General features: G+C 34.3%; 1 protein-coding gene across 1 annotated transcript in view; it reads left to right on the plus strand.

Annotated features, from left to right (window-relative positions):
* Positions 1-27,293, plus strand: part of Ift88 (intraflagellar transport 88) — a 114,050-nt gene that overhangs the window by 79,624 nt on the left and 7,133 nt on the right. Inside the window, exons 23-24 of the mRNA XM_026394913.2 lie at positions 7,344-7,450; positions 25,173-25,239. Coding sequence (XP_026250698.1) covers positions 7,344-7,450; positions 25,173-25,239 — 174 coding nt within the window. The remainder of the gene's footprint in view (positions 1-7,343; positions 7,451-25,172; positions 25,240-27,293) is intronic.

Raw genomic sequence — 27,293 nt, forward strand, 5'->3', positions numbered from 1 at the left:
TGACTTCTTCTTTTCTATTTGTATCCCTTTAATTTCTTTCTTTTGCCTTATTGCTCTGGCTATAGTTTCAAGGACTATGTTGAATAGAAGTACTGAAAGAGGGCATCCTATTTTTAGATGGAATTCTTTCCATTTTTCTCCATTTATAATGATGTTGGCCTGGGATTTAACATATATAGCTTTTACAATGTTGAGGTATCTTCCTGCTATCCCTAGTTTTTCTAGTATTTTGAACATGAATGGATGCTGTATTTTGTTAAATGCTTTTTATGTATCTATTAAGATATAAAATTATGTAATGCTTTAAGTCTATTGATGTGGTGAATCACGTTTATTGATTTCTGTATGTTGAACCAACTTTGCATCCTGGGATGAACCCCATTTGATCATGGTACACTATTTTTTTAAATATATTTTTGTATGCGATTTGCCAGTATTTTTGCATCTATATTTTTCAGGGACATTAGTCTGAAGTTTTCTTTCCTTGATGTGTCTTTGATTTTGATATCAGGGTGATACTAGCTTCATAGAATGAGTTTGGAAGGATTCCCTTCTTTTCTATTTCATGAAGTAATTTGAAGAAGATTGGTGTTAGTTCTTCTTTGAAGGTCTGGTAGAACTCTGTTGAGAATCTCTCTGGTCCTGTGCTTTTCTTTGTTGGTAGGCTTTTGATCCCATCTCTGTTACACTAGAGAACTGGTGCTTTAGATATTACACAAGAGAGAGCACGATAGCAGTGATAGTGCTATAAAAAAGGAGCAGTTCAACAGTCTGGCAGGCTGAAGAGTTTCTCAGCCTAGCACTTCAGACATTTGAAATTGTATAATTCTGAGTTATGAGAAGCCATCTAGTAGATTTTAGGATTTTTGACAGCATCCGTGACCTCTATGAACCAGATGTGATAGCACTTTCATCCCCAGTTATGAAAACTGAAAATCTTCAAACAAGGCCAAATGTCCCCTGAGGAGCAAAACTGCTGCCAGATGAAAACTACTGCTGTAGCCACAGCCCTTCTGCACAGGGTCTGGGCAGGGAATACCTTTAAGCAAGGCCAAGATTTTTCCTTTATAGAGAATTTCAGAATTACTCTAAAAATTAAATGAAAGATTATATGCCATAAGGAATGTTCAACATGATTTTGGCCTATACAGTTTTCAATACAAGTGTTATCAATAGAATATCTTAACTGTAGCTTTAGAAAAATTATATTAATACCTGTAGCATGTCTTATTTTTAGCTGAGTAGTTTCAAATGAACCAAACAGGATAATTTAGTTTTAAAATATATTCTTCACTCAAAAATTGGCCTGTTCTACAGACTGCAGATGGTTCTACATTTCATAGGACATTCACCAAAATAAATGATTTTTATTTTACATTAAATATCTTAAGACACACTTTTTGGAACTTAGGCAGATAAGAGAAACAGTTGTGTGTTATTTGTAGAAAATACAAATTACCAGGGGCTGGGGTTGTGACTCAGTGGTAGAGCACTTGCCTTGTACATGCAGGATCCTAGGTTCGATTCTCAGCACCACACAAAAATAAACAAGTGAAATAAAGGTATTATATTCAACTACAACTAAAAAATAAATATTAAAAAAAAGAACACACAAACTACCTTCTACTTTCTTATAGGAAATACAAATTACCTGTTAATATAAGTGTATACAAAGGCAATTTTTATAGTAGTATGTGGGCATTTTAAATTATTTTAGTCTTGATACTTTGCAATACTTTAATGGTAATAAACTGGTTATTTATGTACAAATTCTTGAGTGACTACTGTATTCTAGACACCATTCTACTAGCAGTGTCGGTGTGGCATAAAACAAAATGGACTGAAATCCTTGGTGTCGTGGTTTGTATTCTACTGGGAAAAGAAAGACAATAAAATTATTTATTTAGTAGTCGTAAGTGTTGTGAAGGAAACACAGGTAAGTAGGTAGAAATATGGGAAAAGCTAGTGTTTTAGACAGGGTCATCAGGGGAGATCTTTCAGATGCCCAGGGTAGCATTTGAGCAGACATGAAAAGATAGAAGGAAGCAAGACACTAAGACTTGGAAGTTCATTTGGTCAGAGCACAGTGGACCTTGTGATGGAAGAGCCGAAGGATGAGTCAGAGGAGGTGGGCTGTATGAACAGACAGGATATATGTTTAAATAATTGCCTGTGTATACACTTATCTTAACAGGTAATGTGTATTTTCTACAAGAAAGTAGAAGATAATTTGTGTTTTCTACAGGGTCCTCTCAGGCCTCATATCAAGACTTCAGGGTGTATTCTTAGGGAAATGATAAACCACTGGAGAATTTTGACCAGAAATGTAATATGACTTCGCAGAGCATCACTAAAAGTAGGATTAACTCACCCTCCTGTACTTTAGGTCCAGATCAAAAGATCATTTTAGCTGCTGTCTGAAGAGTAAAGTGAGGTGGGCAGATTCACATGAGAACTCAAAGTATTAGCTTGGACTCAAATGATAAGAGTGGAGATGATGAAAGTTGGTCAAACTCTGAATATGTTTGGAAGGTATTGGTGACAGCATTTTCTGGCTGTTTGGATGTAATATGAGAGAGAGGGGTCGGTGGGTAGAGAAGTCAAGGATAACCCCATAGATCTAGAAGTGGGTAACTGGAAGGATAGAGCCCCTATTCACTGAGATGTAAAACTGGAGAAGGAGCAAGATTTAGAGAAAAAATTCAGCTTGTATTAAACATGTTATGTTTGACCTACCTCATAGATAGCCACGAGGATCTGTTATTTGGGCACTTAAAGTTGGGGCTCATCAGCATATAAATTTAATGTGTTCAGTATGTTTTTTGTGTTCTTCTGTTATAATATGTATTCTCTTTATTTTGTTTTTTTTTTTTTAATGTGGTGTTGAGAATTGAACCCAGTGCCTCACGCATGCTAGGCGAGCGCACTACCACTTGAGCCACATCCTCAGCCCCTTGTATTCTCAATAATATTTTTAAATTAAGTGTGTGTTAGCTTTAAGCTTTCCCTGTTTCTTTATTCATTCATTCATTTCCCCCAAATTTTTATCAGCTATTTTTTATGTGCTAGGAATACAATTTATGTTAAGTCTTGATTTTGGCTTCCTAGGACTCACTAATAGTCAGTTGTCTGATATAGTATAACAGTTAATTGAAAAATGTCCAAAGTGCTGTGGAAGTACAGAGCCCTTAATTTTACCAGTATCAGGAGACAATTTCCATAATTAGGTTTCACAGAGGAAGTGACATTTGAAGTAGCTTTGAAGGTTATAGAGGCTTTACCAAGGAGGTAAGCAGAAACAGGCATTCCAGGTAGAAAAATAGCATTAGGAAGAACAAGGAGATTTAAAAATGCATATTCTATTTTAAAATGTATCCTATTTCAAAAACTGTAGCAGGTGGAACATATGTTTTCTTATACTACAAACAAACTAAAAAGACATTTTCCAAAAATTATAAACACAAAGAGATAATTAAATTTGGGGCAATTTTGAGGACATTTTTTCTAATTAGCAGATTAGAAATACTGCAGGGGTAGGTAGGCAGTGAAAAATTCAACAAGAAACAAATCAATCCATAACACAGAACTGCAGGAAATACCAGGAATTGGAGACATTCAAGAGTGGGAGGTGTGTCTACTGGTGCTGAAAGCAGAAGGGTTGACTAAGAATCAGTGTAAGGAACAGCTGTGTTTCCAAATCCCCTACCTAAATTGTACAGCAAGAAATTGGGCAAAATGCAATGAGGTTGTTGGTGGGTGATGTGGTGAAATGTACTTAAGAGTTATTTAATAGTGTCAAAATGATTAATTATAAAAGTAGGAGAAAGAGAAGAATAACTCGGAGAAGAATAACTCGGATATTTATGTGGACAGTAGGAGATAAAGTGAGAGAAAATGCAGAGGAAGAAAGAGACTTTAGGGGAAATGATGATTCAGTTTAAGGTAGATTTTCTTTGAGGTATTGTGGATGTCAGATAGACTTATCCATTCTATTTAACTTTAGCAAAATTACAATAATGCGTAGAAAGATATACAGTAAAAGCTGAGGAGAAATGTTAGTCTGGAATTATAGATTAGTTTTAAATGATCTACAGATACAGTTGAGGTTTACAAAAGGAGAAAACTTCCTAGGGGCAGTTCATAAAGTAAATATGGAATAACCAAGAGTGGAATCCTGGAGCACACTAACATTTAAGTGAAATAGAGGAAACGGTAAAGAGACAGAAAAGGGGAGTCAGGAAGATAAGCCAAGGGAGAAGGATTTTAAGAAAAGACATGGTTGTTCATGAAGTAAAAAACTAAAAGAATTGGCAGGAAGCCAGTGACTTTGAAAGATCTTCAGAGAAGTAGTAGCTGTAGAAACAGAATCACTGTGGGTTGGAAATGTGAGTGGAAATTGAAGTAATTGGCCACTTTGTGGAATTTATATTTGAAGGAGAAAGGAAGATGAAATCTAAAGAATGTAGTGGAATCCAGGGAGGGTTTTCTTCAAGAATGTGAAAAGGTGAACATTTCTGTTGGATAAGGGGAATGGTCCAGTAGAAAAGGAGAAATTGAAAGTATGCCCAGAAGAGCCATGGTGATGGAAAAAGATGTTTGAGGGAATGGAATTTACCATATAGGCTAGAAAGGTTAACTTTGGAAAAATGCTAGAGCATTTCTCATACAAGAAAATATTTAACAGAATACTAAAGCACAAGAACGGTTTATCAGTATCTTTGTAGACCAAGAATAGGACAAAGCCCAAGGTACGTTTTATTGGCAAGTACAGGTTGGAATAGATTGCTCCTTATTTCAGCCCAAGTAAGGAGAGGGGATGAGAAGTCAGCGGGCAACTATGAAAAAATGTGCCATTGAAATAGGAAATATAAATAATTTTTATAACCCAGAGAAAGAGTTCAAAAAGTATTATAGGAACTAGGAGAAAATGCATATTTGGTCCCTTGTAATCCCCGCCCCCTCTTTTTTTTCTCTGTTGTCAGTGCTGAGGGTAAGACTAAGTCAAGAACAGACAAGCAGAAAGTCAAAGACTAAGGTGAAATAGGTTGATACAAAAAAAGGGGGTAATACTAAGAGTATGATATATAAGAAAGGATTATAGGGAAACTAAAAATATATAATAGTTAAATTCTAACTAAAGGCAGTAAAGAGTAGAAAATCAAAATTAGTAATTGGAAAACTGATCATTTATCCCATAATGTGGAGAAAAGAAAAGAAAAAAGATTAAAGAATTTAAGAGTTGGATAGATTCAGAAGACCAGGAAGATACAATATAAAAAATAGAAGCATTGACAAAGAATAAACCAGAACAGTTGCAATAAAAGCAAAAATCAAAGACAGAATATAAGAAATATTCTATAATAAGCACCCCCACCACAAAAAAAAAATCTTCTGTCTGCAAAGAAAAATAATTTGGATAGCTACCAGCCACACTAAATACCAAATACTAAATACCTAAGGCAGTAGAACAGTCTTTACCTCTGCATGTAAATGCAACAGAAAGACATTCTTAGATATAGGGGGGCTAGAAAATGTACTCATCTCTCCTCAGCCACAAAAAGTCGTTTTGAAAACTTAGTAGGAGCTCTCTGGAAAGCTGACTCAAACTTTAAAGCTCAAAAAGGGAAATAAATACTTTTATATCAGAACAAGTCAGAGTCAAAATTAATTCAACTGTAGATTAACTAAATGAAATTTTCTAGAGTTAAATGTAGGTAATTATAAAATATAATTTAAGAAAGTTGTGGTGAGGGTATAAATGAGAAGAATGCTATATTTCTCTTCATTTATGAGGGCATCATAAAATACCTTTGAAATCTTGATACTGATAGGAAAAATATAACAATAATAAGCTTCCGTATTGTGTGAGCAGCATTCATCTGTTATGGGAGAAAAAGCAACTAGACTTCTAAAATTCTACTCATAGTAGAAGTTAATACAGTTTCAGGAAGGCAGAATGGTAATATGTATCAGGAGCCTAAAAATAATCATAAAGTTTGAATGCCAGTGAGTCCACTATTTAATAACTTAAGGAAATAAGAGAGCCTCAAAAATTTTGAAAACAACATTTAGAAAAGTGAATAAAATTATGGCATATCATAAAATATTCTGCAGATATTAGAAACTATTTTTAATATAACCTGAAGTTATTCTCTTTGCAACTGAAAAAGTATAGGAAAAATACATATTTTAGTTTTGTTTTGTCTACAGGTATAAGACGAAACTTTCATTTTGTTCTTTATATCTCTACATTTTTTAAAATCTTCTACAATGATTTGCATTGCTGTTGTATTGAGGGAAACAAATTATTTTAAAATTAAATAATAAAAATATTTAAGGTAACTGAGACCATAAATGGCAGAAGCCATTCTCATTAATGCAAAAACAGATTCTCATTGTGGTTTTGGTTATTCATTACTTGCTTTTTAAATTTTGTTAATTTTGTAAACTCAATCTTAAGTACACCTGGCAGCAAATCCCAGAATAGCATAAGACCTATAGCAGGTGAAACTAAATAATGTCACTGGTGATTATGTATGTAAGTATATGTATGTATGTAAGTGATAAAAGAAGTTTTCATTGTTGTTTTATGCATTGAAATGATAAACACAGAAAGCTCAGGGATGCATTTATGGGACTGAACAGGAAGAACAAATAAGCAGAGGCAAGGTATTGAGATGTTCTGATTCCTCACTTCTTAGGTGTTCATTTCTTTTTTTTATTGTTTTTATTTTTTAAATACATGACAGTGGAATGCATCACAATTCATATATATATATATAGGATAATGATGTCCATAGGTGTTCTAGCCTTTGCTAATTATTTTATATATATTTGATGTTGACTTTTTTTGCATTCCCATTGCTTTGCACATAATGTGAATAGTAGTTATTAAAAGAACAAATTAATGACAATAAAAAGAACATATATTACTAATTTTTATTATTATTGTTATTTTATTATATGTACAGACTGTCTGCATTTTGTAGCCTACTCTCCCTTACAGCTGTTTACATGTATTTATGAATTGCCCTTTAGCACATTAACAAATGTTATATCTGCCTTGTGAGTTCTCACCTGGCAGTGTCCTTGAGCCATGTTTCTTCTAGGATCTGGCAGTTCAAGGACAAGGCAAGTGGAAAGGATCCATTATATATATCCCCTCCAAGGAAGTCAGTTCTCCAGAGGTCCAGAGATTGTAACCTGTAATTATTTTTCAGGAGTAAAAGAAACACTATGTGTGCTCATCATTTTTACCTCTTTCCCAGAAGACTGAGTTCATTTGTTGGCCTTTTATCACTATATGCATATTCTTCCCTAAATCTATTTTTTTTGCAATTTAGGTCTGCGTTTCTTGGTTCGCCTCTGCACAGATATTGGATTAAAAGAAGTTCAAGAATATGCCACAAAACTCAAGAGATTGGAAAAAATGAAAGAAATAAGGGAACAGGTATCTCATATGGACTGAAAATCGTTGTCTGTTCATTTTCAAAAAGTCATCCTGCTGTAGGTGAAAAATATGACATTAGTAGCTTCTGTCAAAAATCAGAGTTGAAATTTTCTTCTGCCCTGTCATAAGATGAGGAATAACTGAAATTTTTGTTTTAGGAAAAAATTCTGTCAGAAGTGGGTTTCCGATAGAAGAAAGAAAACTGGATTCTGTGTAGTCTTTAGTGGAAAGCTATTAACAAATATTGTAAATTTCCACAGCATGATATAACTTACAGGTTAATTTGAAGGCTTGTTTTAATTGGAGAGTCCTGCATCCCTTGAGAGGCAATTACTTGTCTACAACAATAGTCATTTTTCCTTAAATATTTTTAATATAATGGAGTTTGGCTCTGAGAATAACTTTAGCACACATTGAAGCATTTTTAAGTCATTTCTATATTCCGTGCAGTATGTAGAATAGCAGTGTTCTTATTTTACTACTTTAAAGAATCATCTACAAAGTTTGAGCCTAGACTATTTAAAAGTTTAATGTGGGGGTGGGGATGTGGCTCAAGGGTAATGTGCTTGCCTGGCATGCACGGGGTGCTGGGTTCAATCCTCAGCACCACATAAAATAAAATAAAGGTGTCCACCGAAAACTGAAAAATAAATATTAAAAAAATTCTTAAAAAAATAAATAAAGTTTAATGTGAATTCTGAATATTTCCTTTTACAGAAAAAGTAAGTTCTTGAAACTGATATTGCTATATTAGAAAAAATTCTAAATAAGGAATTAAATTATTTTTTCTTAAATTGTGAAAATATGCTGACAAAGGACTTTTTAAAAATAAAATTATCTTGGATATAGAGAAAATCTAAATTCTGTTTTTGTTTTCAAAATACAATTGTTGTATTTGATTTTAAGATGCAATCTTATGGGCTGGGGTTATGGCTCAGTGGTGGAGCGCTTGCCTACATGTGTGAAGCACTGGGTTCGATTCTTAGTACCACATATAAATAAAGTCCATTAACAACTAAAATAATATTTTTTTAAAAAAATATGTAATCTGATAATTCTCTTGTAAAGGTATCCAGTTGTAAAAAGATTATGGGCAAACAAATTTTTTTACTTTAATAACTCTATAAAATATCAAGTTGGTTTAAAATGCTAACATAGGGTATATATTAAAATGTGCTATAATGGCCAATATAATTCCACATACCAAATACTAATTAATTAGATAACTTGTATGAAAGCTTTGTAAAATGTAAACTGATATTAACTGAAGTTCAAATGATCATAATTGTCATAATTGCTATTGAATGTGTTTCATTAATCAGAATCAAAAATGAATATATATATATATTTTTTTTTAATTATTAGAGCTTTAGTAGTGGTTGGGTTCATCCTCATACAGAAGTTGATTTTAGTTCATGATCCCTCTTTTCCCTCCCATCCTTTCTCCCTTCTATATTTCAAACCTAGAACGTTTTTTGGAACTCAGTTCATTATCATGTAAAATTCTCTAATATAGAACCCTAAATGTGCAGAGTTAGATTCTTCAGACTTTACAAGTTTAAGGATTATTAGTTTTAGTTAAACTGAAGAATGAACAAACTACTACAAATAGGGATCATGCATAACACACTTCTTACAATTTATAACCTTAAGATGGTATATGCATTAGCGCCTGTGATTTAGTAGACTTCTAATGTTGACCCCATTTTGGTACCATATAGTTTTACTCATAAAGATACTCTCATGTATAAGCGCCAATCTATAAATTTGAATTATGCACATAATATTATCAGTATGGTAATCTAATAAAATCTAAGCTTACACAGTCCCATCTATTTTCAGATTGCTGCAAAATGCAATCAGAATACTACTTATTTTTTCTTTCATATGTAATTGCATTGGCTGTCCAAAGGAAGAATTTTGTCAACAATTTATAAACTAAAAGAAAAATATTTTTAAAAATGGATGACGTTTTCACTTTGCAGATTCAGTGAAGTGTGGTTTTGTCTTCAAAAACTGGTTTACTTAAATCAAAATTTGCAAAAATTATGAAAATATATTCATTTGTTAAATATGTTAATTTAGCACAAACATTAAATTTTTTACAAAGCAAAAATTTTAACTTTGGGAAACAGATTAAAATAATTTGCTAAACATGTTTAATCAATATATAATTTTGATCTTTATGAAAACCTTTTTTTGTGTTGACCTCTTTTAAACAGTGAGAGGTAGCCTTTTAACTAACTCCTTAGGAACTTCTTTGCAACCAGTTCACAAAGAATCTTAATGTAAACTTAGGATTGATTCCAGAGAATTCCTGGAAAATGAGCTTGAAGGACTAAGATGAAAGCATCCTCCTTTAAGTAGAATTACTTCTTAAAATTTTTTAGCATTTACCATTAACACAATTTTCCCACTCTTAGTTGTATCATAGTTGATCAGTAGAGATATTGTTCTCTCCTTCTGATTTTTATAGGGTTTGTGTCCAAACTTCACCTTTTCTTCTTCCCTTATCTTCTTTGCTTTATTATAGTCTCTCTATATAGTTTTTAAACTTTTTTTTAATCTGACTACTTTGGACTAATATTCATAAGTGCTAATGAAATTTATTATATTTTAATAAGTAATGTCATTGAAACTTTTGCTTTCCATTACTACTTAGACTCCTTGTTACTCTTCCATTAAAATATTTATATATTCATTAATCAGGTTTTATCTATTATTCTCATACACCTAGAATCTTTTTATATTCATCTGTACTTTGAAAAATAAAACAACCAATTTTTGATAAAAATAATGGTTTCTTCTGAGAATGTATGCAAAAAGGAATTAGAACTTGTGCTTATTAATTATTAGCAAGCCTTGTTTTCATTGGGATGGTATAATTGTTAGGGACAACTATATTTTAAGAAGAATATTTAAGGGGTTGAGGGTGTAGCTCAGTGGTAGAGTGCTTGCCTAGCATGTATGAGGCAGTAGGTTCAATTCTCAGCACTATATATAAAGAGAGAGAGAGAGAGAAAGAGAGAGAGAGAGAGAGAAAGAAAGAGAAAGAAAGTTCGTTCTATCAACTACTAAAATATGTATGTATTAAAAAAGAAAAAAGAAGAGGCCGGGCATGGTGACACACTCCTATGATCCCAGTGGCTCAGGAGGCAGAGGCAAAAGGATCACAAGTTCAGAGCCAGCCTCAGCAATTTGGTGAGACACTAAGCAACTCAGTGAGTTCCTGTCTCTATAAAATACAAAACAGAGCTAGGAATGTGACTCAGTGGTTGGGTGTCCATGAGTTGAATCCCTGGTACCCCGCCACAAAAAAAAAGGAAGAATATTTAAAATACCTGGGAACAAATCATTTTCAGGGACCACCCCCCAGGAATTTTAGAAATATCCATTTTTCTACAAATAAATGTCTTATTAATTACCAATAAATGGTTTATTAATTACAAATAAAAACGAATATTCTACTCACTAAATAATTTCCTAGTGGCTTTATAAAGACTGCTTTAGTAAACTTACATAACTTACCCTTGATATAATTAAACTATCCAATGTTTATCTCCTTACATCTCTCTATACTTATATGTACTTCTTTGCATAATATTTTATCACTGGTCTCATTAAAATTTATATAAAACCCAATGCCACTTGGATGTATCCTCTCATTATTACAGCTTTTCCTTAGTATTTCGTGCTCGAACTTTCTTATACCTTAGTCATTTGGGGGGGGGGGGGTCTTTTGAGTTATGCATGACAGTAGAATCCATTTTGACATAATTATGCAAGCATGGAATATATCTGGTCCTAATTCAGACCTTAGTCTGTCTTTGGAATTAAAGTCATAGTCCAAATCTACAAAGTACTAAAATAAACATTGAGTCTCTCTTTTCAATTTCCTTGAAATCTACTTGGTTTCTTGGACTTCATAGTCACTGGCATTTTCCCTTTTCTCCCTTTTCCTTAAATTGTTCTATTCACATTTAAGAGTTTTTTCTATATTCATTATTACATCATAAATAATAAAAACATAAAAACATTTTCTTGAGGTTTTTCTCATCTACGTTTTGCTTATAAACACGGTCAAGGGGGATCAATGAAAAAGAAAGGTCCTAGGAAGAAGAAAAGAGGCTTAAAGAGAAAGAATGCACACATATCAGGTAACTCTTGTCCATCCCATTTCTATTTGTCTTTCCTAGATAGTGAGCCTATGTAGCAATACGTTCTGTTTCCTGGCCTATGTAGGGTATAAAACATTAATTATAATGCTAAATATAATAAACATTGGAATTAAGGATTCTCCCCTTTTCTAAATTTGAACCTAAAGCTTCCTGTTACCTTTTTTGTTTATTTCTTCTTATCTTTCTGTTTAGAGTAAATCCTGATGCAGAAGCTTAAACATTTTTCCTATATAATTAAAATTTCTTCCAAACATTATTATTAATGTCTATATAATACCTTATTATACAGATAGATTTAGACGTATTTAAACGTATTCACTTTGTTAGACAATCAGATGCCTTTTTAATATTTGATAATTTTCTGTGATCAGTCTAGTTTTCAGATGTTTCTTGTTAAAGTTTGTGGCCCCAATGATTATTTATAGGTGAGCTCTTCCATGTTGTTGGATTGAGATATTTTATGAAATAGTCATGTTTTGAAACCAGAGATTTTTCTAAATAATAACATCCAACCTTTATCTGGAGCTGCTATGGAACACAGAAATGACCCTCAGTCTTTCTGCCTTTCTTTTCTCTTTCCTTCTGCTGGTAAGGTAGAAATTTGGCAGCAGAAAGGAGAAACTGAAGTGAAGAACCTGGGTAACATATTCCTGAGTAATGTTAGCAGTCTTAGCTTTTCTAGTAGCAGCTTTTTCATTAATTCCACTTTATTACATCTGCTTAACTAGATGTAATTAATTAGTAATAACAATGGGGGCCAGGGATGTTAGCTCAGTGGTAGACTGCATGCTTGAGGCCCTGAGTTCTGTCCCCGGCACTGCACAAAATAACAATAGTGGCATACATTTGAGTGCATAAGTGCAGACACTGTTCTAAATATATTAACTAATCCAGTCATTTCACTAATCCTATGATGTTGAATATGGTCTCATCATTGCTATTTTTTGTAGATGAGAAAAGAAACTACATGCTACTATGTTGGGGGGCAGACATGGAATACCATTCCAGGCTCCTAACTCCTGTACCTTTCTACCTTATGAATGAATGGGAGAGAAATAGGATTATGCAAATAAGGGTTTTCACTTGAAATGTAATCCTTACTTAATCTTCATCCAGAAAAGTTAGTGACTCGTACCAGGAATTATATTAAATGTTTCTTGCAATCAGCCTGCCATAATTAAATTAGGAGTTAGGGTCTTGGAATAGTATCACTTAAGATGTGGTCCATAACCAATAGAGCCTCAGAATCTCCTGAGAGCTTCATAGTGTTGCAAAATCATATATTTGTCAAGATTATTTAAAATGGAAAAAGTTTATACAAAACTTAAGAAAGATAAACCAATCCAGGTTTGTGTGGTCAGAATATATCTTCCTGTACTCCTGACTCCTATTTAAAAATATTAGAGTTAGAAATTTTATATAGATTGATTTTTTTGTTTTCAGAGAAACTAGTCTCCTTTCTGGAACTATTATGGAAAAAAAGGAAGACTGTTCTGCCCCTGTGCTTGGGGAATCTACCCATTTCTGAGTAAGGAAAAAACTTAGCACATTCTGCATTTGTTAAGGCCAGAAGGAAACAATTCTGGGCATAGTGCTATTGGCCACACCAGGCCAGACAGATTTACTACCTGCACAGACAGACTCACTTGTTCCCTTTTGTCCTCATTGGTGGATACCATGAGTCCTGTAGCAATGTGAACTAGCCCCTGGAAACTGTGAGCCCCTTAGTTACTGTTTTTGTAAAGATGTTTTGCTCTTTTGCTTCACTAAACATCAAAAGCACTACTTGCAAGGAAATCTGTAATAATTAGATTGTATGGGTGGAAAAGAGCAAAATGAGAAGAGTGAGAATTGAGGACTGAGTATTTTAAAAATGAAAAAGGAAGAGAAAAATATCAATCAAAATACCAAAGAGGTTAGAGAACAAAAGGAAACTATTAAGATGAAAAATAAAATGGATAAAGAAAGAGTATACAAAATACAGAAGGTTTTCATTACCAGCCCCCAAATAGAAATATGTTAATAGTTAACATTTTTAAATTGTTCTTAAGTGTTCAAAATAGTCAAAAAGAGAAATATCCTACCAATATTTGCCATCCCCTTCCTTAACCATAACAGAAAACATTTCTTAATTCTTTCTATGGCCAGATTGACAAAATATTATATAATTAATTCAAAGTTAATATAATATGTAATTGGTACTTTACCCATATTTCCAGTTATTACCCCCCAAAATTTACAATCTTGTTGAATGGAGACCTGTTCCATTATAATAGCAAAGAGATTTCATTTTAAGATCCCATAAAGACATAGCTTTAAATTGACTATGCTTAAAAAAGGCAATTTTTAAATTTCATGTATGTAATAAAATCTACAAGAATGTCTTACAACTGTTATGCATTCTTGAATTGAATAAATTTCATAAAGTACTGAATAGAATATACATTGTTGGTATCAAATTTATGGTGATTTGTGCATTGATTATATTTTCTTGAGTAAGATTACCAATCACTACTTAAAAACCATTGAAGGCCTTCTTAAAGGGTTTTATGCATTGCCTTGTATTATTTCCTTAGTTCATTCACTCAGAAAGCATTCCTTAAAATCTGCTATGTATCTCAAAGGATCCAGTGAGGCCTTATAAGTTGGCTTTGGCTGTGCATAGGAAGTTAAGGTCATGTTCATAAATTCATAGCCACTAAGAAATGTTTTGAATTCTATTTTTTTTTCTTGAATATGAAGTCAGAGCCAATCTTCTTAAGAATCCTTAACTAGGTAAAAGAACTGCTTTTTATTTCATTGGACAGGTACCAGTTCTTTTTTTTTTAATTTAGTTTTTAGTTGTAGATGGACACAATACCTTTATTTCAGTAATGTTTGTGTGGTGCTGAGGATCAAACCCAGGATCCCACATGTACTAGGCGAGTGCTCTACCACTGAGCACAACCCAAGCCCCAGACACCAATTCTTATGGAATAAAAGCATAGTATGATGGACAACACCCTGAACTATTTTTTTTTTAACTTGACATTGGTCAGCTTTTTAATCTGGAATGGACATTTAACCTCTGGACCACATTCTGGTTCTCAGTGTTCAGAGATTAGTACTTCTCAAACTATCTGTGGTGAAGTTATTATTTGTAGTTTGTCATTGACATTACTAGAAAAATAATCATGCATTTTGGATGTCAACAGTATCAAATCATTATAAAAGCATGTAAGTCCCTGCCCTCAACCTCTGTGTTCATCTCCTCAAGGATGTTTGGCAATTTGTGGACACAGTGGTTTCCAGACCACACTTTGGGTAACCCTGTTTTAGATGATTTATAGGATCCATCACCTTGTAATGGTTGATTTTATTCTATTACAAGAGAGTAATATGTGACATTTATGGTCATGCATCCTTATTGAAAAGTAGATTTTTTTAAAGGTAAAAGATGTGGGGTTTGTTTTTTTGTTTGTTTTTTTGTTTGTTTGTTTGTTTTTGTCCTTTCAAACATTTATTTAATTTGTCCTATTTACTTGCATCTGCTTTGTTCCTCTATTCTGTACCTTCATTTTTTTCCTGAATAAAATTGCCCCCCCACTCTTTTTTTTTAATATTATTAAAACAATAAATGTTCTTTTAGAAATTCAGGCAGATTACTTTTGTAAGTAATTTTTAATTCAAATTAAAATATATAAAGAAAAATATGACTCATTCATCCCTCTACTTAGAGATCACTATTAGCATTTTATCCTCCCAGTCATTTTTACAAATGTCTGCAAACAAATATATTGCTTTTTATACCCCTTCTACTGTAAATCATTTCTTCCATTTGTATTATCTTGTCTTGCCCCTCCTTTCCTCTTATATGACATTTTGTATAACCCAATTAAAAAAAAAAAAACAAAATAAAACAAAAAAAAAACAAATATATTGCTTTTTAAATGAGACTTTTTTCGCAAAAATTTTTACAAAACTACTATCTTACAACTTTTACCCCCTATTTAAGCAAAGTAACATGGGCAATTCTCTGTGTCATTAAATACAGATTACTGTTATTATTTTGGTTCTGTATTCCCTTATGTGGTTGTTTTCTTCCATTTTAATATTGATAGAGTGAAAATCATTTTTTCAGTTGTTCTTTTTAAATTTTCCTTTCATGTCTACCATTACTTACTACTCCAAATGAGTACAAATTTCTGTGAACTTTATTAAGTGTTAAAACTCTGAAAAGGTGGGAATGAGTATTTCCCATATTCAAAACCCTCATCCTACCACATGGCAAGAGCTTTCATTACTGTATTTGATAAGCATTTATTGTGTTCCTAAAATATACCTGGTCCTTCAGATTTCAGGTGGGTCATGTATCATCAGATGTGTCAGTATAATACAGGCCCCTTGTGCCCCAGGAATATAGTCTTATCTGTAGGAGAGCCACAAGAATCAGTCCCCTACCAGCATGCTCTGTAGAGATACAGGGGCTACCATTGTTGGGGCTTCCACTGTGAAGCCAAGGAGCTTATTAGCTGTAGGCCCTCATTTATAGTGGCTTACTTCTGAATAAATTTTTATTTTGGAAACTTATTTTCAGTTTTTTATTTTCTTTTTTCAGAAGTTTCCCACACAAGTTCTGGATCTACCCCCACCATCATCATTTCCTTTTCTCCCAGCCCAAGAACTACCATAAATTAAATACACTTGATCTTTATTTTCTCATCTCCCAGGTGCCCTTCAAGTCAATCTAACCATGACGCTTCCTGTTCACAGATGGCCTATTAAGATTAATCCTTTACAAGTAAATAAATATATTGGATAGTCTTTTTACTCTGCCTGACCTAGGGGTGGGTGTGTTTGTAACCTCTCTAACACACCTCTCCTGGTTTCTTTTTTCCTCCACCTCTGCCTGCTTTACCTCTCATTCCACAATGACGGGGCAGAACCAGCTCCTGGGCTAGCCCTGGAATCCCTGGGGAGTATTCCTGTTTTCATGGCACTGTCCCTAGAGGGCTTTACTTTGTATCCGCTAAGGATGTCCTTGGGTCTGCTAAAAATGCTACTAGTTAGGCCTCTCTCTTTAAAATGGCATGGGAGATAAGCAGTGATCTAAGGCTTCACGTTCCCTATTTCTTTGAATTTAGAACTGTATCAAACAAATGGAATTCTTGTTTGGGGCAGTATTGAGGATGAACCTGGGGCACTCTAGCACTGAACTACACCCCAGCCCTTTTTTTATTTTGAGATAGGATTTCCTTAAGCTGCTGAGGCTGCCCTCAAACTTGCTATCCTCCTGCCTCAGTCTCCTAAGTCAGGTGCTAGGATTACAGGTGTGCATCACCACAACCGGCCTGTTCAAACTAATGTTTCAATAAATGTTTTGTTTTTACTTTTGGAGTTGCCATGTCTGTTAACTTCCACACAAAATCATTGTTACAGCTATTGCAGTGATTGATACATGAGACTCATTCTGATTGAATTCATTAATTTTCAAGTGCCAGCAAGTAATTGAGTGGAGCACCACACTGCGCATAGGAAGGTGGTGAGGGAGAAAGATAAGCCAGAAGAGCATGGCCATGACTACGGGGAGCACCTGGTAGAGTGAGTGTACTGAGGGAGGGGCCACCTGAGATACACAGGAAGTCCACCAAGGGATGAGTTGGAGGAAGCTAAGGAAGGGACTAGCAGGCAAAGGAAGGAACTGAGAAGTTCACACATGGAAGAAGCTGGCATATCCAAGAGGATGCTGTTGCCCTTAACTCAGGATGCAAGAGGGACAGTCAGTTGCCAGAATTGAAGAAGGCAGAATGAGGTATTTTGTGGGGCACAGGTGAGGATACTGAGTAAGCATTGGGAAACCCTGAGGTCACTCTGCACTCCTGGGACTTTTCCTGGGAGGAGGAGAGGAAAGAGTGAAGTTACCGAAGCAACCCAGGCTTAGGTTTCTCTTGGTGAGCTGGAAAGACGAAGTGATCAAGGGTGTCAGGGTTATGATGTGGCTATGCTGAATGATGTGGGTCAGGAGTCTAGATGGACATAAAGTAAAACTATGAAAGGTTTATTAAGCAAGCCAGGGAAGTGGAAGATTCTAGATGAGGGCAGAGATAATAGGTAGAGTGGTGATCATGGAAGTGCACACAGCTTACTAAGTGTTATTCTGACCTGGTGTCTTTGCTTTGAGAAACTGTCAAGTCACGTGGCCTTTTGTCCTGATGAGATTATTTTTAGCATTTACAGGTCTTTCAGATATGCTGGAAATGATCAGTCTGGAATAGATGAAAATCAAGTTTTGAAATAAAGTCAGATATTGAAATTCTTATTTTGTTACATCTTTTGAAGGGTTTATTTTGTCTGTGAAGGCAAGGGAAAAGCTGGGGTTTCAAGGGAGGATTCCGCTTTTTTTCTTATTAGTGCATTATAGTTGTACATAATGGTTGGACTCGTTTAACGTAATCATACCTGGATGAAATTTAATTTATTCCATTTTAGTTTCTGGTTTCCCTACTTTCCCCACTCTCCTCCCTCCCTCAGTTCTCCTCCCTCTCCCATACTGGTTTAATTCTGTTTGTTGGTTGGTTGGTGCTTTATAGATATACATAAAGGTGGGATTCATGGTGTTATATGTATGTATGTAGTGTAATTTTGTCAAATTCATTCAGCATTTTCTTCTTCATCCCTCTTTCCTCCCCCCTCACTTTCCTTCTTCTACTCCAATGACTTTCCTTCTTTATCATATCTGACCCTTGCCCTTTTCCCCCCGCTTTACTCTGGTTTCTATATGTGAGAGAAAATATTTGATCTTTGGTTTTCTGAGTCTGACTTATGTCACTTAGCATAATATTATCCATTTGCTGGCACATACCTTCTTTATGAATTACATTCTTCTTTATGGCTGAGTAAAACTCCATTGCCACATTTTCAGTATAACTATAACATGCTGATTTTAGTTCTTTTGGATAAACACTGAGGAGCGCGGTAGCTGGATCAAATGGCATTCTATTTCTACTTTTTTGAGGAATCTCCATGCTGCTTTTCAGACTGGTTGTACTAATTTGCAGTTTCACCAACAATATATAAGTGTATCTTTTCCCCCACAACCTTGCCAGCATTCATTATCATTTGTATTCTTGATAATTGCTATTCTGACTAGAGAGAAATGAAATCTCAGTATAGTTTTGATTTGCATTTCCCTGATTGCTGGGGATGTTGAATATTTTTTCATATATTTGTTTACCATTTGTGTTTCATCTTCTAAGAAATGTGTTCAGTTCTTTTGTCCATTTCTTGATTGGATTATTTGGGGTTTGTGGTTTGGTTTGGGGTTTTTTGTTTGTTTGTTTGTTGTTAAGCTTTTTTAGTTTTTTATGTATTCCAAATATTAGTACCATCACAGGAGTAGTTGACAAAGATTTTCTCCCATTCTATAAGCACTCTCTTTACTTATCATTTCTGATTTAAGGAAGTCAGTGCCTGCTCCAATATGTTGGAGTGTTGACTGTGTTTTCTTCTAGAAATCACAATACTTTTGGTCTAATTGCTAAGTTTTTGATCAACTTTAATTTGACATTTGAGCAGGGTGAGATATATTTGAGCAGGGTGATTCTTCTACATATGGATATCCAGTTTTCTCAGCATCATTTATTGAAAAGGCTGTCTTTCCTCCACCATATATTTTTGGCACTTTTTGTCAAGTATTAGATGACTATAACTATTTGGGTTTATCTCTGTGTCTTCTGTTGTGTTCCATTGGTTTTCATGTCTGTTTTGATGTCAATACTAGGCTGTTTTGTTTCTGTAGCTCTCTAATATAATTTGATATCAGGTATTTGATGCCTCTCCAGCATGACTCTTCTTGCTCAAGATTGCTTTGGCTATGTTTGGTCTTTCATTCTTCCAAATGAATTTTAAGACTGTTTTTTTCTAGTTCTGTGAAGTATGTTATTGATATTTTGGTGGGGATTGCATTGAATCTGTATAATGCTTTTGATAATATGGTTGTTTGGATGAACATGGGAAGTCTCTCCATTTCTAAGTCTTTTTCAGTTTCTTTCTCCAGTGTTAGATGGTTTTCCTCATAGAGGCTATTTCATCCTTGGTTAGATTAAGTGCCAAGTTTTTTGTTCTTTTTTTTTTTTTTTTTTTTTTTGAGGTTATCATGAATGGCATAGATTTTCTGGTTTATTTCTCAGCAGAATCACTATTGGCATATAGGAAAGCTATTAATTTATGAATGTTGGTCTTGTATCCTGCTACTTTGCTGAATTTATCAATCTAGAAGTCTTCTGATGTAGGATTTTTTTTAACTCTTCTAGATAGAGGATCATGTCATCAACAAACAGATAATTTGACTCTTCCTTACCTGTAGTTTTTTTATTATTATTATTTTTAATTGTAGATGGACATACCTTTATTTTATTTATTTATTCTTATGTGGTGCTGAGGATTGAACCCAGTGCCTCACACATGCTAGGCAAATGCTCTACCACTAAGCTACAACCCCAGCCCCTTCTTTTCCTATTTTTTTAATATTTATTTTTTTTACTTTTCGGCGGACACAACATCTTTGTTTGTATGTGGTGCTGAGGATTGAACCCCAGCCGCACACATTCCAGGCGAGCATGCTACCGCTTGAGCCACATCCCCAACCCCTTCTTTTCCTATTTGTATCACTCTAATTTTCTTCTCTTGCCTGATTGCTCTGGCTAGTGTTTCAAAAATTATATTGAGTAAGAGTGGTGAGAGTGGGCATCCTTGTCCTTTTCCTGATTTTGGAGGAAAACCTTTCAGTTTTTCTCCATTCAGTATGATGTTGGCTTTGGTTTGTCATATATATCTTTATAATGTTGAGGTAAGTTCCTTATATCCCTAGTTCCTCCAGTGTTATTGTTTTTTTAAAACAGTATCTTTTTTTATTTAATATTTTTAGATGTTGATGGACCTTTATTTCATTCATTTATTTATATGTGATGATGAGGGTAGAACCCAGTGCCTCACACATTCTAGGCAAGAGCTCTACCACTGAGCCACAACCTCAGCCCATCTCCAGTGTTTTTTAAGTGAACGACTGCTGGACTTTATCAAAGATCTTTTCAGCATCTGTTGAAATGATCATATGATTCTTGTCCTTGATTCTATTTATGTGGTGAATTACATTTATTAATTTGCGTATGTTAAACCAACCTTGTATCCCTGGGATGACACCCACTTGATCATTGTGTACTATATTCTTGATGTGATTTTGAAATATAGTTTGCTAAGATTTTATTAAGAATTTTTACATCTTTCTTCATCAAGGATATTGATCTGTAGTTTTCTTTCCTTGATGTGTCCTTGTCTGGTTTTGGTATCAGGGTAATACTGGCTTAATAGAATGTATTTTGGGACTATTCCTCCCTTTCAATTTCATGCAATAATTTGAGGAACACTGATGTTAGTTCCTCTGTAAAGATTTGGTAGAACTTAGTTGAGAATCCATCTGGTTCTGGATTTTTCTTTGTTGGAAGGCTTTTTTAATTATTGTTTTAATTTCATAACTTGATATTGATCTGTTTAGGTTTTCTATATCTTCCTGGTTTAATTTGGGCAAATCATATGTGTCTAGAAATTTGTCAATGTCTTCTAGATGTTATCAATTTATTGGCATATAAATTTTCTAAATAGTTTCAAATGATCCTTTGGATTTCAGAAGTGTCTGTGGTGATACGTCCTATTTCATCTATGATTTGTCAATTTGGCCCTTCTCTTTTTTTCTTTTGGTTAGTTTGGCTAGGAGTTTATCAATTTTGTTTATCTTTTCAAAGAATCAATTCTTTGTTGCATTGATTTTGTGTATTGTTTTATTCTCAATATCATTGATTTCAATTCTAATGTTAATTATTTTCCGACTTCTACTGCTTTGAAAATGTTCATTCTTCCATTTTTAAGGCCTTGAGGTATAGTGTAGCATTAGATTATTTATATGGGATATTTCTGTTTTTTAATATGGACTGTCAGTGCTATAATCTTTCCTCAAACTGCCTTCATACTCTCCTAGAGATTTTGATATATCCCTGCTTTCATTTGTTTCTAACAGTTTCTTGATTTCTTCTCTCATTTCTTCCATTCCTCATTTAAAAGAGTATTGTTCAATCTCTATGTGTTTATGTGGTTTCTATAATTTTTTTTTTTTGCTGTTGATTTCTAGTTTCTTTCCACGTGATATGGTAGGTACATGGGATTTATCAGCTTTTTTTTTTTTTTTTTTTTTTTTTTTTTGTATTTGCTAAGACTTACATTGTAACCTAGAATATGGACTATTTTGGAAAAGTTTCCATGAGCTGCTGAGAAAAAAAGAGAAATCAGCTGTCTTGGATGAAATATTCTGTACATGTCTTTTAGGGTCATTTTATTTATAGTATTATTTATTGATTTTATGTTTGGATGACCTGTCAATTGGTGTGTGTGAAACTGGAGTTTGTGATAAAACTCAGTTCTCCACTTCTTCTGGCAGGTAGGGTCTATGTAAACTTCAGGCCTCTTCAGCTAAGAAAGTTTATTTTAGTGTTAGTAAGTAATCACAGAAGGGTATGTCTGCCAGTGTCTCTCTGGGGTTCCCAGCCAGCAAACCCAGATTCTTTTCCATTACTATTGAGTGGAATGTTGCATTTCTTAATGGTGGGCTATGATGTCATAGAAGACCCCAGCAGCTCACTGCCAATCTTTTTCCAGGTTCTTGTCTCATGAATTCAAAGAATGAAATCCACAGATGAGGAACAGTGAGTGTAAGAGTAGGATTTATTCAAGTGGTAAGAAAAAAAGAGACAGAGCTTCTGCAGGGTGAGAGGAACCCAATAGGGGTTGCCACTTCATTGTCCTCGTCTAGGAGTTTATTTAGCTCTTGGGTCAATGCTGTTGGTCCAAATTTATGCTAATCAGGTTCTAGGAAAGAGCCAATGCTATTTGTCCAAATTTGGAAAGTATCAATGCTATTGTTTAATCATTGAGTCTGAATTTTCCTGCATTCTCCATTCGGGTCTGCCCCAACTTCTGTTCTCTCGCTGCTTATCAGGCGAGGCCTGGGTCACTGCAAGGTGACAGGTAAGTTCACCATGGCTTGCCTCTCCCCTACCTTGCTGCTTCTCAGGCTTGTGCTGGCATGATGGGCTTCATACAGCCTTGGCCCATGCTCACTGCCCCATACTCCAGTCCTACCAGGCTACCACTTGGATACTCTAAACAAAGGCTTGAATTCACTAGGGGTGTGTTGAAATACCACAGTATTGTTGCATTAGACTCTGAGATTTAACATTAAGAAGTTGGGTTGTGTTTTTTGTTTTGTTTTGTTTTTGTTTTTTAATGTTATTAGAAGCACTGACATTTGGGGCATACATATTTACTGTTGTTATATCTTCTCATTGGATTCTTCCATTTACCAGTATGTAGTGGCCTTCTTTGTTTCTTCTTATTAATTTTTGCTTGAAATCAGCTTTGTCAGATACGAGAATAGCTACTCCTACTTGTTTTTGCATTCCATTTGCATGGAATGTTTTTCCAATCCATTTACTTTTAGCCTGAAAGCATCTTTGCCTATGAAATGATGCTCTTGCAAACAGTTTTTGGGTGGATCTTATTTTTTAATTTATTCTGTGAATCTGTGTCTTTTAATTGGGGAGTTGAGACCATTTACATTCTGTTTTATTATAAATGTTTGTTATTTCCTGCCATTTTGGTCTTGCTTTTCATGTAGTTGCTCTTCTAGTGAACTCGTATTTGGGAAATTTGGGGTTTGTTTTTGTGTTCAATATATCTTTAAGTATTCTTTGTGTAGCTGGTTTAGTGGTCATGAATTTTTTAGTTTATCTTTACTGTGGAAAGTTTTTATTTCCTTATTGATTCTGAAAGATAACTTTGCTGGATATAACAATCTTGGCTGGAAATTGTTTCTTTTAGAGCTTGGAATTTCTTACTCCAGGCCCTCCTTGATTTTAGGGTCTGAGTTGAGAAGTTAGAAGAGAGCCTTATTGGTTTGCTTCTAAATGTGACTTGGTGTTTTTCTCTTGCTATGTATAATATTCTTATTCTTAGCATTTTGATTATGATGTGTCTTGGAGAAGTTCTTCTTTTATTTTGTCCAGTTGGTGCTCTATATGCATCCTGACAGTTTCTATCTCATTCCTAAGGTGAGAAAAGGTTTCTGCTATTATCTCACTGAAGAGGTTCTTAATGCATTTAACCTATATCTCATATTCTCTTCCATCCCCATGACTTTCACATTTGGTCTCTTGATGTTGTTCCAGAGTTCTTGTATATTCTGATCATAGTCTTTTTTAAAATTTTTTCCCCATTAGTGCATACTGAGTATTCAAGTTCATGTATTCTCTCTTTAAGGCCTGAAGTTCTGTATTCAAGGCTTGAAGTTCTATTTTTTTGTGTAATCTATTTTGTTAGTGATGTTTTCAAAAGAATTTTTAATTTGACTCATTGTGTCTTTCATTTCCAGAAGTTCTGATTACTTTCTTTTCAATATTTCTGTTTCTTTATTGAAATAGTCTTTTACCTCCCATATTTGCTCTCTTAATTTATTTCTTAGATTTTTAAAAATTCATTGAACATTTTAATAATCAATTTGTTATAGTCTCTATGGAATTTTGCCCACTCCTGTATCTGTGGGTTCTTTTGTTGGGGGATTGTGTATTTTTGGGGAGATTTGTTTGCCTATTTCCTCATGTTTTCAGAGATTTTGAACTTGTACATCAATTGAAATGGATTTTTTTTTCTTCATGTATGTGTGAACTTTGGTGTGTAGTTATTTTGTTGTTGTTGTTCTAGAGTCTTCTGTTTTTTTCTGTATTTTTTATTCTCAATTTAATGGATTTCAGCTATGATCTTAATTATTTCCTTCCTTATGCTGGTTTTAGAATCTGATTGTTCTTCTTTCTCAAGGACCTTTAGATGCATCATTAGGTTGTTTGGGATCTTCTGATTTTCTTATGTAGGCACTCATACCTATAAACTTTCCTCTTAGAATTGCCTTCATAGTGTCCTGGAAGTTCTGATAACGCTATATCTCTATTCTCATGTGAGTCTAAGAATGTCTTCTATTACCCTTTATCATTCAAAAGTGTATTGTTCAATCTCCATGTGTTTATATAGTTTATGTAGGGTTTTTTGGTATTGGTTCATAATTTCATTCTATAATGATCTGATAAGTTGCAAGGAAATTTTTTTATTTGATGAGAGTTGCTTTGTGACCTAAACTGTGGTCTATTTTGGAAAAGGTTCCATGAGCTGCTGAGAAGAAAAGTGTATTCACAGCTGTGGCTGAAATATTCTGTAGATGTCTGTTAAATCCATTTGATTTGTAATATTTTTCAGGTCCAAACAGACAAGCTTTGAACTCTTTACTGCCAGAACAACTCATTTTTCCCCCATAGAATTAACTCTCAGATGATGATGATAATAGTCCTTAAGGATTTCACAGTAGCTTTAATTTCAAAATTTATAATTTATATTTTATAATTCAAAATTTATATTCAGTTTTGAAGGAATATCACATATTCTTCTAAATTTTCTTCTTCTTATTCTAGCGTATAAAGTCAGGCAGAGATGGCAGTGGGGGCTCCCGTGGCAAAAGAGAGGGAAGTGCTGGCAGTGGTAAGTGTTTCCTGTGCCTGAAAGACTGGGTTTAACAGATTTCTGATACATCAGCTTCTAGAAACATTTCAAAATAATCCAAAGTGTTCTTTATATGTATGTCTGTTTGTTTTACACACAGTAAAGCCTCACTTATTCTAATCTGGTAAATAATCATTCTGGTATGTATGTGAATATTTGTAAATGTTTCATTTTAGTTCTTAAACAACACATTTATTTCTGCTAATTGACTAATGAGTTCAAACTGGACAGATTGTCATAGATGGGCATACAAATGAGGTTTTACTGTGTTACATATTTAAAATTTCCATTTGAAGGAAGTACCATGAGAAGTAGGATGATCTTACAGAATGCAAATAACCCCAGATCTTTAGTCTGACTTGATATAGATCCAGTGCCAATTGAGGAATTAGGAGACATGGTTCAAGTTTCAGTCTTGATCATGACAGCATATGTATATGTTTTTAGCACAATTGTGTAAGTACTATATATTTTAGATGATTTCTAAAGTTCTTGGCATCTCTAAAATTTCTTGACTCTTTGACTCCTTGTGACATCCTTTTTTGGTAAGTTTTATTAAGTTTTCTATCCCTTTTCCTATCAAAAAAAAATATATATATACCTTCTTTGTACTTCAGGCAGGTAGTGAAAGTTAAACTTAGTAGAAATTTGGTGGTTTTAAAGAAGCTAATTCAAAAAATAAATACCAAATTGGGAAGCATAAATATACCTACATTCTCTCCTATCCATACTTAGCACTGTCTTGCATATGCAACCCAACTTCATGTAACTACCCAGTTACATTCTGTCGTAGTCGTCTGTGATCTAGGAGTAGATGAAAGAAAAATGTAATTATTGTATTAGCTCATCCTTGAATTCATTCACAATATTTACAGGAATCATGCTGTGTACAAGAAACCATACTAACTGTCAACAACCTACGGTGGAGCAGAAAGGTTCCCTGCATGCAAGGAAATTAGAACCTATTTGTAAAGATAAATATACAAGTTTCTAATGCTGTTACCTGTGCTGCCATGGTAAAGAAATGCACATGTGGTAGAAACTGCAGTTAGAATGGAAATTTCTTCTTGAATTAGAGCTCTGCTTTTCCGGGTATATTCAGGTACTTACAGCATCAGTGGCATCTAGTTGTAGCCAAAGTGCTTGATTCCCCATTGGCCAATCCAGCTTCTCCAACTAAACTTCCTGCCCCTGGCATGTTTGCCCTTGGGCCAGAGAACCTGTGACTCAGAGCTAGAAAAATGAGTAGAAACAGCATTGAGCCTGGGTCACAAGAGCATGAAAGGCAGCCTGCCACATCAAGGAGCAGTATTCCTACCTTCTTGGCCTCCATCAATCCTGACAGAAGCTGCTCTCTCCTTGATGTCCCCTGTATCCAGATATTTCCTTACTTCTGCCAAAGTTTCTTCCCATAATTTCTGCTTTAATGAAACCATTTGACCATCTTGAGTTAGGGTGAGCTAAGTTTTGGGTCTGAGAGATCTGACCCAGTAGTTCTTAATATCTAGAGACAGCTATACAGCTCCACAGCTTCTCATCCAAATTATTTAGGGTCACGCTCGTGGTGGAGTTCAGAATGTTTGGAGTGTAGGAAAATGATACGGCTCATTAGCACTTCATAGTCAAACCCAGTATTTCTTATTAAATATGAATGTCCATATATGAATATTCACACTAAGGAGAAATAAAACTGTAAATACCTTCAGATCAAGATTTATGTCCAAGAAGTTCAATATTGCCACCTGAAATCCTGACTTTCAGAGCAGCTCTTTGGAATTTGGAGTTGTAGATGAGGGATTATGGATTTATATCAAAAATGTTATTAGCATCCAAGAAGTCAGCAGACAAAGTCATAGTGCCCCAGTTAAAAAACTTGAAGGCTCACCAAACCAACTTGATGCTGCTTGCTCATAGGAAGCAAGAAATATGTGATGTAAATGTTCTTGAAAAATTGAGTGTCCCTTTAAGGAATAATTGCCATGAGTAACTCTTAGGGAAGTAATAATTATGTATTAAAATTCTAGACCAGCTTC

The sequence above is a fragment of the Urocitellus parryii genome, chromosome 2 (genome assembly GCF_045843805.1).
Source record: "Urocitellus parryii isolate mUroPar1 chromosome 2, mUroPar1.hap1, whole genome shotgun sequence".
In the NCBI taxonomy this organism is placed as follows: Eukaryota; Metazoa; Chordata; class Mammalia; order Rodentia; family Sciuridae; genus Urocitellus; species Urocitellus parryii.